The 15629-nt window shown below is 43.4% G+C and overlaps 1 protein-coding gene across 1 annotated transcript in view; it reads left to right on the top strand.

Moving 5' to 3' along the window:
- Positions 1–15268, top strand: part of LOC310940889 (SEC14-like protein 1) — a 30441-nt gene extending 15173 nt beyond the window's left edge. The window contains exons 3-16 of the mRNA XM_083905932.1: positions 3172–3321; positions 3399–3530; positions 3871–3999; positions 4470–4743; positions 4833–4942; positions 5318–5507; positions 5989–6077; positions 6194–6264; positions 7364–7535; positions 7693–7827; positions 7935–8069; positions 8860–9111; positions 9199–9377; positions 11639–15268. Of these exons, the coding sequence (XP_083762058.1) occupies positions 3172–3321; positions 3399–3530; positions 3871–3999; positions 4470–4743; positions 4833–4942; positions 5318–5507; positions 5989–6077; positions 6194–6264; positions 7364–7535; positions 7693–7827; positions 7935–8069; positions 8860–9111; positions 9199–9377; positions 11639–11744 (2124 nt within the window). The 3' untranslated portion in view covers positions 11745–15268. The remainder of the gene's footprint in view (positions 1–3171; positions 3322–3398; positions 3531–3870; positions 4000–4469; positions 4744–4832; positions 4943–5317; positions 5508–5988; positions 6078–6193; positions 6265–7363; positions 7536–7692; positions 7828–7934; positions 8070–8859; positions 9112–9198; positions 9378–11638) is intronic.
- Positions 15269–15629: the final 361 nt, after the last annotated feature.

Below are 15629 nucleotides of genomic sequence, written 5' to 3'. Positions count from 1 at the left end.
AAAAAAATCCACACATTTGAAAAGCTAGAACTGTAGAACATTGAGCTTTTCTACCAGAAACACGGTAGAAACAATTATGAATGATACTCAAGGTTAACTAGTGATGGCTTTTGATGTGTGACACACAAACAAACAAGAACTGTGGTTTATAATGATTTAAAAAAAATACCTTGGTACGTGCCAGATATTCCCTTTTCCTGCTTTTGTTTTGACCCTGCTTGCAGCTATGTTTGTTTGTTTTAGGTGCCAGTAATGCGTAAAGGATAATGTCTGGGCGGCCCGCCAGTAGAACACACAACGCACACATACTTTCATCGCGGTCGCCTTTTGTCTTTCCTCAAGTTTATTATGTCTCCCTTTGGAGTTTGTGGATTTCCTCAATTTCGATTCCTGAGCAGAACACATCCATACCTGTGCCCTTACCCACACTTCCTGTTGTCCGGAGGGAAAACGGAGGGAAGGGTTTAAGGAGCCGTGTATTGTTTTCATATTTTCTTGTGCGTACTTTGGACGTCCGTATGAGTCAGTCTTATATTTTTTAGTATTCCAGGAAAGAGTTTAAGCAGGAGTGGAGCTCTGGAACCATGCTCGTTTTGGTTGTTATGCCATCAATGCAACACATACAGCTTACTGCACACCTGGCAAGTAATATGAGATATTTTGTCAAAATGAGAAAAAATGGGAAAAAACTAATTATGATTGGGAGAAATGCCCAATGACCTTAATATTAATGCAGTGTTTGTTTGTTATTCGAGTTGCTTCCAGCTGTGTATTTTGAGTCATGCCCTGCAGAAGACACTTTGCGTGACAGGTGAATCATGGAGCAAATGGATGCGAAATGCAAACACGATCCTGTTTCAGGCAAGTTGACATAGCCGGGGAAAAGCTCGCTCGTTTGTCACTGACACACTCTGGTAATTTGTTTTGTCACATCAATTACAATTGAAAATATGTCGTAGATAAAAAGAGAGTAGTTTGCTTTGTCTATGAAACATTATTACATTTTAGTTCAAAGCTGTCAGAGCTTCCTCCTGTTGTTCAGGGATTGTTTATTTCATCCATTCTATTATGAAAACAAGTATTGGTGAGAACGGCTCATAAAAAAATGACTTAGAACTGGATTTTTTTGTACTGACTGGTCAAATGGTCAGTGTGTGTATTATTGGAAATAGAACAGCATGCACTTTATTTTTAGGGCGCCATTCTCAAGAATAACCTATCGCCAAGACCGTCCCATTTCCTGTTTTTAAGACAAACTGTCAGGCTATTTACGGCGCACAGGGGACGGATAAAAAAAATTGAGCTGTGTGTGTGGGAAATGGCTTTTTTAATGCAGAACAACCCTGTGTGTTTGTACAGTATGTACGGCCATTGTTGGAGTGAACAGTAGTGGTGTTTTGGACATGACATGGCATTTGTGGTTGCGTCTTCTTTTTGTTTTGCGTATTGTATGGTTGTTGGATGATGTTTACAGTCGATGCTTGTTGTGCTGACGGCGGCGCAAAAGCCTGCACCCACTGTTCCAGAGCATCGGGGCTGAAAAACAGAGCTCACAATTGACTCAGTCAGGGCACAGTGGACAGTAGGCAGCTGGGTGTTTCAGCTCCGCTGGCATTGGTATGCTAGGAGCTGCTGCGAGCCCTGCTCACTGCCTACTCTGACACAATACAATGGCCGCTGTTGCCCAGCATACTAATGAACTAGCCTATAACTTCTCTGCTGCTCGTTTCTTTGTGTGACGCCGATGGTTAAAGGCAGGAAACACACGGTGCACAAGTGGTTCTGAGCATGCACATGAAACCATTTCTCTAGTATAGGACATATGCGTTGTCCTGTGCTTCGCAGAGCACAGACATTTTATCAGCGAGGTTCATCCGACACTAACTCACGCACTCTCACTCTGACCCTGTCCTTACTTACACCGAGGCTTAAATCTCAGTTAGCGCTCGTATTTCCAGACACACTGCATACTTGCACTGGATCAGAGGAAGCCAATGGCCGATATATGATGCCAAGGATTTTCTTATGCAAGCATTGTCTGGCTGGTTTTCTGTTTTTTTTCCATCCAATAACATAAAACAGTTTAATAATCATGTTTTTTGCAGTGCAGCATTCCCCACAGTCTTTCTTATTTACATGCCTGTTTCTTCTCTCTCTTAATTCCTCGTATGTCTGTGCTTCCCTGGTGTTTCATGAATGCATTCCTTCATTTCCTGAAAACGAGTTAGTGGATTTTCATAAGCTCACAAAACTTGAGGTAGACTGATTAATTTTTTTGGGCAGATTATTATTCATAAACTCTTTGTTTCATAAAGAGAAAGCGGCTGCCCTCATTTCTAAAAAAGTTGCTATGCATTTTCAAAACATTCTGTTGGATTTTAGCTGCAAGGATCCGCGACGTAAGCGTCTCGGACCGCCTCTGTGTTTTGACTAACGTTATCATGAACATCACATCGCTGAGTCAGCCAGTTTGCACAACGCCGCCAGTCTGATCCAAGATGAGAGAATTGTGGCGATAAAGAAAAAGATGGTGAAATGGTTACAGGTCACTGTACCGGCCGCAGCCTCGTTGCATAACCGCTGACTCGGCCTCTGCATAAGAGCTTTGCTTATGTTTTGCATTTTCTATGTGAATGTGCATTCCGGCAACCAGCGTTTCCCTTGGGGGGGGGGGGGGGCAACTGTTATTTACAACCTGGTTATGTAATAAAGTATTGAGGCCTTTGTTGTCATGGAATTAAAAAGCACTTGAATGGGAAGTTTGGAGTGGTACAAAAGTTAAAGGATCTTTTGTTTGCTGTACGGTCTTATTTGAGTCTCTGAAATTCTCCAGGCTCTGAAAGCTGAAACAAGATGTTGTGGTTGTGTGTGTTTTTAAACTGAAGCTGCCCTTCAATCACACGCGAAATGTCATGTTTCTTTTCAATTACTAGAACTCCGAGTCCTCCACAAGAACACCATGTTCAGGTTACATTTTGAAGAAACTTAATTGTATGATTTGCATGGTTGTTTGGTGGCTGCAGCCAGGTGTAATCACATCTTTTCAGTCATTCAATTTCACATTTATTACTAAAAGCAAATTTTCTTCAACTTCTGCGACATTGTGGACAGAAGAATTTTAAAATTAGAACAAAGCTCCGGCGTTGACTGATAATTATCTGTCCGTTTCAGGCCTACGAGCGCAGATTCCCTACGTGCCACCTCATCCCGATGTTCGTGGCGAGCGATGTGATGGAGGAGGAGGCCAGCGAAGATGGCGCCATCCTCAAGGTCCAGAGACGCTGTGCCCTGGACGTGGACGCGCCGCGCCTGCTCAAAAGGGTACGTTGTTCAGCAGATCTTGATGTTCGTTTATTTGTTTATTTGTTTATAACTTCAAATGTTCTGTGGTTTTGCAGATTGCTGGCGTGGACTACGTCTACTTCATCCAGAAAAACACCCTCAACAAAAAAGAGAGGACGCTGCACATCGAGTCCCACAACGAGACCTTCTCCAACAGGGTCATCATCCACGAGACCTGCTGCTATTCGGTCAGTAATCATGCTAGCACAGCTGTGGTGTGATCCAAGCGTTTATTTTCTCTGTTTATCAGCTGTTTGGTCACTTCCAGTTCCAAGATAAATGGAACGCAGGCTTTTTATCTCACACACCAGAAGCATGAGTGTGTGTGTGTGTGTTTACATGCCCCTAGTTTCGCTGAGAAATGGAAAGGACTGGACATAATGATCCACAAACTCCCACTGACAGTTTGTTCACGCTGTGAAAATTTGCCCTCTGTGTTAGTCATCATCTGGGTGTGTGGTTGCCATAGTAACGCCTCAATTCTGCTCGCTTGTACAGTATATGAAAATACAGTGTGTGCCGATGCAGGTTCACCCGGAGAACGAGGACTGGACGTGCTTCGAGCAGACGGCCAGCCTGGACATCAAGTCTTTCTTTGGCTTTGAGAGCACGGTGGAAAAGATCGCTATGAAGCAGTATGCCAGCAGTATCAACAAGGTGTGTGTGTGGGCTCGCCGCATCCCATAATAAGCATTTATGTCCGTGTAGGCACAGATGCGTAAGTTAATAACAGTAATTTAGTTCCACAGTGCGACACAATGGGTCCTACATGGAGAATACAGAACTCACATCTTTATACACTGCCGTTCAAAAGTTTGGGCTCACTTAGAAATGTCCTTATACACTTTTTTTCCAGTGAATATAACATTAAATGAATCAGAAATACACTCTATACATTGTTAATGTGGTAAATGACTATTCTAGCTGCAAATGTCTGTTTTTAATGGAATATGTACATAGGTGTATAGAGGCCCATTTCCAGTGTTCTAATGGTACATTGTGTTTGCTAATCGCGTTAGAAGGCTATTGGATGATAAGAAAACCCTTGTGCAATCATGTTAGCACAGCTGAAAACAGCAAAACCCGTATTTGTCAATCTTTAAATGCATTTTTTCACTACCTCACAGGGAAAAGAAATTATCGAGTACTACTTGAAGGAGCTCCAGGACGAGGGGATCACTCGCGTACCTCGCTGGACTCCCTCCTCCTGTACCCTGCCTCCGCCCAGGCCGACCACCCTCTCCACCAGTCCGCCCGAAGTCCCCAAGCTCGTGGTCACACCCGCCGTTTCCATCCCTTTGCCCGCCAACGCCAAGGACAGCACCACGGTCGACGCCAAGCAGGAGAGCACCTCGCTTCAGGCAGACATCCTCAATGAGCTTCTGGCTGGTACACCTGAAGGTTTGTGAGCAATTGATATATATAGCAACAAGAAATGATTTGCTCTTTGTTTATGGATCTTAATTTCCTCTTGTGTTTCTGTGTTGCAGACAAACTGGATGCAGACTATATCAAACGTTACCTGGGCGACCTGTCCCCTCTGCAGGAGAGCTGTCTGATCAGACTTCGCAAATGGCTGCAGGAGACGCACAAGGGAAAGGTAATTTTTTTTCTCTTTTTTTAAGTGACGTCTAATGGTGGGGACTGCAGATTCCTCCAACAACGGTAGCCTCTTTACAAACCAGAAAGCATGCGGTTTGTTCTTCATTTGCAGAGTTAGCTTCAGTTAAAAACACGAGATGTACTGTCTGGCAGGTTTGTCCTTTCAGGCTGCTGTAGAAACAGGGTATGACAACCAAACAATCTTATTTTTTAACATGTTTTTACACTTAAACAAACATGCAAATGGGTAATATATATTTTATTTTTTTTTACCTATAAACCCTTGTAAATGTTGCACACTGGACCTTTAATAGCTACTAGTTTGCTTGTTCACTGCTGAATTACAGCTACCCGCCCTCCTCTCTCCACCCAGATCCCTAAGGACGAACACATCCTGCGCTTCTTGCGGGCCAGGGACTTCAACATCGACAAAGCCCGGGAGATCCTGTGTCAGTCCCTGACCTGGAGGAAGCAGCACCAGGTGGATTATCTGCTGGAGACCTGGACTTCGCCACAGGTCCTCCAGGACTACTACACCGGGGGCTGGCACCATCACGACAAAGGTAGACTTGCAAAATGCAGCTGAAGGGAGGGTCTTGCATCTCCACTTCTTCACGTGATCGGGTTACAGACTCGCACACATACCACTGTCATTCCTGGCAGCCCACAGACGTGAAGTAAACATGTGGGCAATGTGTCGACATTACGACGTTACCCAAACAACTTGCACAATCGCAAGCACTTCTCGATCTGGGTGCACGTTATGAATTCTTTATTCATATTAGAGGGTGTTGACCTGGCATAAATCACATTTAAGTGGCTCTTGTGTTTTGTGGACGATTAATCTCTGTTTTTTTGTTGTTGCACAGAATAAAGATTAACAAACACAATGAGAGCATTTTGACTCGACGCTGACGCAGTCGCTTGTTGCGTAACAGGAGAACAGGCTTTTATACAACACAGACCGCTCCACTTATCGTTCCGGCTGGTCGAATGTAAACAGTGTGATGGATCGTGTAAATATTTCCCTTGTTTTTCCTGTAGATGGCCGTCCTTTGTACATCCTGAGGCTGGGCCATATGGACACGAAAGGGCTGGTCCGCGCTCTTGGAGAGGAATCTCTCCTCAGACATGTATGTTACACACACACACACTTATAAACGGGCTTCAATTCACGGTGCTCTGGTTGCTAATGTGAGAGCCAAATTCTCAATATATGACCACCAAATTCATATTTATGTCGTCATAGGTGCTTTCTATCAACGAGGAGGGTCTGAGACGCTGCGAGGAGAACACCAAGGTGTTTGGTCGACCTATCAGGTAAAGTGTAGTCCAATACTTTTGTAAGCTAAGTGTATTTTTGGAATATATTAATGGAATTTGAAAACATCTCGGAACTAGGAAAACATACTGTATTTTAGGAGTTTTGACATTGAAATCCTCGGTGTCTAAAAGAGCTACAGTGCAATAAAGAATAAAACTATTTAAATAGCACTCAGTGGAGAGTATAAATGATCGTGTGTGTGTGTTTCAGATGAGTGAGAGAAGATAAAAAAAGGTGAATATTAACCATGATTTAATGTCCAATGTGTGACATTTAATTGGTTTGCTGGCAGGAATTGAATATACTACTCATAAGTGTGTTTGTATAAGTGTCTAAGTGACTTCAAAATAAACATTTGGCTTTTGTAGCCTCGGAATAGAGTTAGTTTTATGTACTCTGTGCAAGGACCTTGCTTTAAGGAGGCCACTATCTTGTGTCGCTGGTTTTAAGAGCAGCCTGCACCATTAAACCAGCAAGAATGTGCATTCGGTTTCATCTTTAGGTGCCACTATTTCTGGCACCCTGGACCTTTTTATTTGAATAAAACATTTGCACGAACAAACGATAAAGAAGATCAAAGCTGAACTGTATTAGAAGTGTATTAAATGTGGTCACGTACGAAGGTAGAAACGACTATTTTAAACATGAAAACATGTCACCATGCTGTTGAAGTTCAGTGACGTCGTCGTCGTATCTTGGATATTGCTTCACACTCAAACATACATGTGCCCCACGAGTGAGTCCAGAGAGGGTTTTATCTCTCCCAAAATGGAAAGAATGCACAAGGCTCAGCTGTGAGTGCACCAATTCAGTCAGCGACGGTATCCGTCATCTGTCAGCCTTCTCCAACAGGAGGAGGAGGAGGAGGTGGCTGGGATGAGAGCCACGCAGGAAGTCATGTGAACTGTGAATGGCTGTCACTTCATTTAGGGGAGGAAGGAGCAGGGGAGAGGGAGAGAGATCCTGAATTAGCAAAGCATTGCCTTCACCACTTAAGCTTCACCTCAGAGTGACAGGTGCTAAGTGGTCAGTTGTGTGTTTGTGTCGTGTGTGTTTATCCGCTCCCTAATCCTCTCACTTGCGCTCTCTCCGTAGCTGTTGGACGTGCCTGGTCGATCTGGAGGGACTGAACATGCGTCACCTGTGGCGGCCGGGAGTCAAAGCGCTGCTGAGGATCATCGAGGTCGTGGAGGCCAACTACCCGGAGACTCTGGGGCGGCTGCTCATCCTGCGAGCCCCGAGAGTTTTCCCCGTCCTCTGGACACTGGTGAGAACCAGGAGGGACACACTTTAATTGCTCCTTCACAAGTTAGACAAGTTGGACGTGTTAATTGTACAATGTAATGGCTGAGAACACTGAGGAGCGCATGCTCTTTATTGTCCTACACGGCCTGCAACTGATAACAACCACCTCCTGGTCTTAGGTGAGTCCTTTCATTGATGAAAACACCCGCAAGAAGTTCCTCATCTATGCCGGCAATGACTACCAGGGTCCTGGAGGTCTGGTTGACTACATCGACAAGGAGATCATCCCAGACTTCCTGGGAGGAGAGTGTATGGTGAGTAGTTTATAAACGTATTTCAGGTTCTTTTTAATCTTTTTCTTGGTCTAAACACTGGTTCAGGTCTCCTTTACTGACCCAGTTCTGTGTGTTATTCTCCGCAGTGTGAGGTTCCAGAAGGCGGCCTGGTCCCCAAGTCGATGTACCGCACAACCGAGGAGCTGGACAACGAGGACGTCCGTCTGTGGACCGAGACGATTTACCAGAGCGCCAGCATCTTCAAAGGAGCGCCGCACGAGGTGAGGGCAGCATCTTCGCTGTGGACAATACTGCCATCTAGTGGCCGTTACATGCCAATGTCAAATGTGGCATGACAATGAAAAAATTTGCCCACCACTTTATTAGGTACACAGGTAACCCGATAATGTGGCGGCAAGTGGCACCTGGTGTGGATTTCTAGTGAAGACGGTTTTTCGATAACTGACACTAACAGATTATTCCTCCATCTGATGAAGTTAGCGATGAGCATGTCGGCGTTAACGCACCATGACCACTAATTAACGTTTCCATGACGACTGACCGGGAAAAAGACATGCGTGACGTCATGTTTACGTGCCGCGGCACCGGAGTCCAGGCACCGCTTACCAGTTAGCTCCTTTAGCGCCGTTAGCGTGCCTACAGTCGACCTGGAGCGGTCTGTTTATGAAACGAAAAGAGCAATGCTACAAATAACTAGCGTGCCTGTGTACTGTATATGTGTTCCTCTGTTTTTAAAGTTTAGCGTTACTTTGGAGACTCATTTTAACAATCAGGAGGCACGGAAACAAAACGTCACGCACGTGGCATTGCGTTAATTAGCGTTAACATTGACTCTGTTAACCGCCGTTAATGTGTTAGCCCAGCACTAATTTTAATATTGAACGCACAAAACGGTGTAACATAGTTCACTGTTTACCATAATTAGCTTGATTAAATGGTAATCAGCAAATATAGATTATTCAAAAAAAGGCAAATAACAGGCTGATTCTCTGTCTACTTTCTCCTGAACCATCACTCAACCTTCCTCCTCCTCCTCCGCTGTCGTTTTAGCTCTTGATTGAAATCATCGACGCCTCCTCCGTCATCACCTGGGACTTTGACGTGTGCAAAGGTGACGTCGTCTTCAACATCTACCACTCCAAGCGTGCGCCGCAGCCGGCGCGCAAAGACCCCCTGGTCGCCCACGGCATCACCTCGCCGGTGGGCAACAACGTCCAGCTCATCGACAAGTCGTGGACGCTGGGGCAAGATTACAGCATGGTGGAGTCGCCTCTCACCTGTAAGGAGGGGGAGAGTGTGCAGGTGAGTGTCTGAGATCACTGAGAACTTGAAGAAATGTGTTTTTTTTACTGGGTTTTCATTGGCTCATTGTTTGTATCCTGTCCTCAGGGCTCCCACATAACACGATGGCCAGGTTTCTACATCCTCCAGTGGAAGTTCCACAACATGCCGGCGTGCTCGGCCACCAACCTGCCCAGAGTGGACGACGTGCTGGCCACCCTGCAGGTGTCCTCGCACAAGTGTAAAGTCATGTACTACACCGAGGTGTTGGGCTCCGAGGACTTCAGGTTGGTTAAGTGCGATGGGGCTTAAAATCGATTAATCGGTTTTAGGCTTTTTTTCATGATTAAAACAAGATTTCTGATCGTTTTAGCTTCTTAAATGTGAATATTTTCTCCGCGCCACATAACAAAGAAATCATTTTGGTTTGTGGACAAAACAAGACGCTCGAGAACATCGTCATTTCCAGGTTTGACAAACACTGATCAACGTTTTTTAACGTTTTCTGACATTTTATGGACCAAACGATCAATCGAGAAAATAATCGTTAGTTGCAGCTCATGCCATGGTGTTCAAACATCACTTTTTATTTCCACTTTTCTCCTTCTCCACATCGTACTACACAGTGACACGTATGATTAAATCATGTCATGTTGCTAAAATCACCTCAGGAAGAAGCCTTAATTTAGCGCGTCATGGTTTTTTACAAGCCTCAAATTTCTGGACCCTTCCTTTTGAAACTCTTGTTAATCCAACTTTTTTCTGTCCAATCCGCTCCCTTTTTTTGTCCTCCTCCTCTTCCTCCTCCTCCTGCTGTCTTCTTCCTGTGAAGAACCGCTTGCTACGATGTGCACAGTTTGTAAGTGGCTCAGTGATTGCCCCCCCCCCCCACACCCACCTTTTTTTCACTTTAGCACTAGCTCATTATCGCCGCTTTTGTCTGCTAACCCCCTGCCCCTGTGGCCACCGCCGCCGCCGCGCTTCAAAAATGACGCAGCAAAGAGATGTGGGATCGCATCTGTTTTTGCTCAGGATTTGAAAGCCTTGCCTAACAACAAGTGTCCTCAACCCGAGACGCCAGTCTAACTCTCTGCCTGCATGACTAACGATATAAGGAATCTTAGACTGGGTTAAGTTTGGCACACTTATTACCACCAATCTGAATCTCACTTCCCTTCATTTCACTGTCCCTCCTAACACAGAAAAGACTCAAGGTCACTGATGTTTTTTGTCGTCTCACCTGGACTAAGTCAATTATGCCAAATTTTGGCTAGCTTCATAAAAGTTTGCCATTAGTTATTCTAGGCGTGTTATGGTGCCGCTTCTGATATTGATTTTTTGCTGTTGCAAGGATTTTAAAAAGTTCGATCAGTTACTGTGGCGATTTGTGATAGACTACCGCTACGCTTGGGGTCACCTATACAATTTTTTTGTTTCCCATTAAAAGTCACACTTTTATTCATCAAAAGAGCTGCAAAATGGATAGAAAATATAGTTAAAGAACCAGCAAAACTGTTTTCAGCTGTGCTAACATCATTGCACAAGGGTTTTCTAATCATCCAATAGCCTTCTAACGCGATTAGCAAACACAATGTACCATTAGAACACTGGAAATGGGCCTCTATTCACACATATACGTGTACATACATATTCCATTAAAAAACAGACGTTTGCAGCTAGAATAGTCGTTTACCACACTTACAATGTATAGAGTGGATTTCTGATTCATTTAATGTTATTTTCATTGAAAAAAAAAGTGATTTTCCTTCAAAAATAAGGACATTTCTAAGTGACCTCAAACTTTTGAACGGTAGTGTATATTACAAAAACATAACTAAAAACATAACATAACATAATTGGCAGCAGTCGTGGAATGAAAATTAAGAGGTTCCTTGAATGCATCTCGTAGTTTAAAGGTCTGGTCGATTGTTAGTGATTATTCCAAATCTACATCAGGGATTCCGAAAGACCGGTTTTGGACCCAAAGATGGGTTGTGGGAGTTGTTTTTTTATTGTGGTGGGAGTCCTTAAACAAATTAAACAGTTATTTTTAATGTAATGTATGTAATCATGGGTGTCAGACAGAGTAGAGTGCTGATAATCACCTTTTACAGATTTACACAAATATGTTTTAAACACACGTGCATGCTCCTGGAAACGATATTGGGATTTCATGGTTGCTCCCACTAACTTACACTGTTTAACCACATCACGGTGCTTTTGGTTCAAATATAACGACTCAATCATGTAGTTAAAGTTGCTCTTACATTTGAATACAAGATGATAAAATCTAATATCAAATCCTGATTCTCTTCCTTTTCACGTGTTGTACAAACCCAGTCATGTAGCTTAATTGTCCCTCCTGTGGGTTTGACTTGGGCTGCATGGTTTTTGCATCATGTGAGCGATGCGTGGCGCACACTGAACTCATTCAGCTCGTCACTGGGTTCATCTGGTGTTGCACACAAATCAGCTGAAGCCGCCGTTTCCTCACGATGTGACGTTTTTTTTTGTTTCCCCCCCCTCTCCATCTCTTCTCTCCTCTCAGGGGTTCGATGACCAGCCTGGAGTCGAGCCACAGCGGCTTCTCTCAGCTCAGCGCCGCCACCACCTCGTCCAGCCAATCACAGTCCAGCTCCATGATCTCCAGGTAGAAAATGGAGGCAGAGGACTTGAATCCACCCCATAACCCTCCACTCCTCTCCTCCCTGCACTGACCTAACCATCTTCACTGAAGCCAAACCCCCCTCCCGTTCTCTTTTGGACTCTGTCCTATTGCACAGCCAGTCTCTATGGAACTGAAGCATGCTTGCACAAACGGAAGACAAAGAATTAACAAACCTGAAGCAAAAAGGAAAAAACAATCTTTACAATATAAAGGGCTGATTTTTGCACAAAGGTCACATATTTTCTCCTGCCCCCCCGGGCGACTCCACCAAACATCACATGCTGCAGGGTGGGGAAAATGAAAAGGTCAAGAGTTGGCGTTTGCACCAGAAGCTTGAAAAAAAACAAAAAAAAAACGAGGAGCAATATTCTGAATCTGGGAGTGACGGGACCAGATGACGACACTGGAGGGCGCTGTTACGTATACATATATATGCATTTTACGCGGACGTTCACTGGCGCAGTACTGAGACGTGGCTTTCCTCGGTCGTGTGCGTCAGGACCGATGAGACTGGAGGAGCTGTTACATACGTGAAACACAACCGATACGTTAAAGGGATAGTTCAGGTTTTGTGTGTGTGTGTGTGTGGTTGCATGAGATATTACAGATGCTCGCTCTCGCTGATTAACTTCTTATTGACAACCACACACCTTCTTATGTGTGGAAATTTTATGTTTAACAGCTTTTTTGGGGGCTGGAAACAGTCTCTTGTTAACCCTTTACCATCCTGCACCAAAGCCCATTGAGAAAATCGGCGATTTTACATCGCAGCACACGGGGTTGTCGATCCACCTTCTGCCTCTTTCAGTGCGTTAAAATGTATAATACTGTGACTGTGCGTCACTTTGGTAAATCAGAGCAATGTATTTTTAAACACCAAACTTAGCAAAGTAGGCAGCAGGACACAAACCGCTCCGTTTTTCTCAATGGGCTTTGGTGTAGGAGACGACGGTGTCTAAACGTATCGTTTCCAGATGGAAAAAGCAGCAAATATATTCTTTAAAAAGGTTAAACGAGTGTTTTTCTTGTCCCTGCTTATCAGTGAGAGAGAGTTAGTACCTCATACATCCACATTTAAGCAAAACAACTCTGAAATATCCCTTTTACGTTAAATGTTAATGTAAAGAGGGCTTTGTTCAGGCTGGTCAGATGTGCGTAGTTAGACCTGGGTCGAATGTCACCTTCATTATTATTATTTAGTGTTTAGATTGAGCAGTGTGTGTGTGTGTGTGTGTGTGTGTGTGTGTGTGTGTGGAGCTCACAGAATCATGACAGCACAGGTTCAGTCGGGGGAATTTTCCTCTAAACCGTGTGAGCTTTTAAACCTTCATCACTAACTAAGGACGATTTGACCTGGGTCTGAAAGCCTCCCGCGAGAAGCAATAACAATGATGACATTTTTTTTCTACTGTGTGAAATGTTTCTATTTATCGTACGTGGGAGGATCACGGGTGCTGATGGACATCGTCGTCGTTGTTGTTGTTGTTGTGTTGCAGACAAGACGAGCAAAAACTGAGCCAGTTTACTTTCTAAACTCTGTGGCATCAGCATTATCACGCACCGTCTCTGTTATTATCATCAGGAGAAACGACGATAACGATAACAAAAGAAATATAATGTACAGCTTTTCTCCTGGACACCATTTTTTATAATCCTTGTACTTTAAAACGGCAGCCATTTTGACTCGATTACATCGCATTATCGATGGCTCTGTAATCTGATCTTAGTCGGGACGCTGTGACGCTGAACCAGCTACTAGTTCTTCTTCTTCGCAGGTTTTGCGTGTGCATTAGGGCTGAATGATGCTTTTGAGATTTCTGTCGGTTGGAGTGAAACATGTTTTTTTTGTTTTCTTTCGGAGGGTGAAGCAGTGTGGTGTGTGTGTGTGACTGCATGCTCACGCGGTGATTGGGTTTACAGGTTTATCATTATTATTATTATTATTATTATTTATATACAGTATATATTAAACATATAAAGAAATAGCCATGTGTCCATAAACACCATTTTAGCCTTTTTTCTTCTAAGCAGCAGAGTTTCTGCTTCTGTCACAGTCACAACTGTAAAAAATAAAAAAAAAATTAAAAGAGTGACTGTGGATTAGCAAACATTTCAGAACGCAACACATCCATGCAATTGTTTATTATTATTGTTATTATTATTATTCATATCTGGTTAAAGAGCTCTTCACATAGGTCAGACTGCCACTAGAGGGCAGTCATCAGCAGCTCACAGCAGAAAAGTACAAAATATGAAATTGCACGTTCCATTTACAGTGGAAGTCAGAAGTCCTTGAAATCCTTGAAAGTGTCTGAATTATATATATAAAAAGAAGGTTTAAGGTACTGAAAATCAGCCCTAAATAGACATGGGCCGTTGAAAGTGCTTGAGTTTTGTTAAATGTTAGCTAAATGTCTCCCACGATAGATTACGCAGGACAAACGACGAGACGTAATTATTACTAGCATTGTTGTGGACAGTCCGCCGTCTCTCTCCGCTATCGGCGTGCGAGATTCCGCGCAGAACAATGAGCGAGTAAAGTTAAGAAAGGGAGCAAAAGTTGTCTCATCTTAAAGCTTGAGTCTGAGTGGAAATTGGTCCTGGAACAAGGTGTGGGAACCCTGAAATATGACTTAAGTGTAATGTAATTAGCGGTTGCTTCGGCTTCCTTTTGCAGATACTCCCCCCATAACTCGGAACTTCTGACTTCCGACTACAACTGGAACGTACCATAATACTTTTGTGAGACTGAGGGGGGTTTTTTCACCGGAAAATACTGGCTCTGCCTGTGGTTGTTGTTTTGTTTGTCTTGTTTTTTTTTTTTTGCTTGTTTTTAACTGTAAATGATCAAAGGTCAACATGTGACAAGTGTATGTCATTAACTGCAATAACGTGGAACACTTTAGTGAGAAAAAGGACCTCCTCCTCTTCCTCCTCTTCCTCCTCTTCCTCCTCACACTGAGGGCTGTTAGATTAGCTGTGTATGATACAAGATGAGGAACAGTGGCCTGTAAACACAGGCCGGATTGTGTGTGCGTGTGTATGTGTGTGTGTGTGTGTCCCCACTGAAAGCGCACAACTTACCCCTCCGTTTCATCAGGAAACTTAATTTTCCCATTAAAAGTGTACAGTGTGTAAAATAAAGTAACGTTTATAACACCTTACCCTTCCCTTCCGAGTGTGTTGTCGAACCTATGCAGCGTAAAAATATCAACGTATACGTTTAGTTTGTCCGTTTTGAGCTCTAAAAATGTACATTTTTTTACCAAGTTTTACACACTGTACCTGATTAAATAACAGCTAACATCAGCTCAGAATCAGCTGCTCGTACTTTACTTCCTCCTCCTCCGTGTCGCACTCCACTTCTTCGTGTGTGACTGAAGCCATAGACTTTTAACATATTCATCAGGATCTCATTGACAAGTGAGGGCTATTTAAGTGTCTGTCTCTGCATATCTCTGTGTCATTGTCTTCAGGAATAGTGTAAATGTTTGGATTCATGTCAACATGGCCGCCTTTACATGGTTTTGAGAACATTAAACTTGAATAATGAGGAAAATACGCGCACTTGTGTGTCACGTTTGTTTTTGAGTTTTGCGTGGTTCATGTTTTTAAATTCAAAATAAAAATGAAAAATGACCACTGCTGCCACTAAATAATGTTCAGTAATATATTGTGTTCTTTCATTCATCCAAGCTGGGTTGAATAAATAATTTAATGATTCACTTCTAAATGTGTTAATACACAAGGAACACTTGATTACATGTGTTTATATAGAGGAAGTTCATTAAGATTATGCATTTATAAATAACACGACTCTGGTGGGACTCGAACCCACAACCTTTGAATCTCTTCTGAAGAGCTTTGTCTA

Source organism: Microchirus variegatus, assembly GCF_963457635.1.
Source record: "Microchirus variegatus genome assembly, chromosome: 19".
NCBI lineage: Eukaryota > Metazoa > Chordata > Actinopteri > Pleuronectiformes > Soleidae > Microchirus > Microchirus variegatus.
This window is presented reverse-complemented; position numbering and strand designations above follow the sequence as displayed.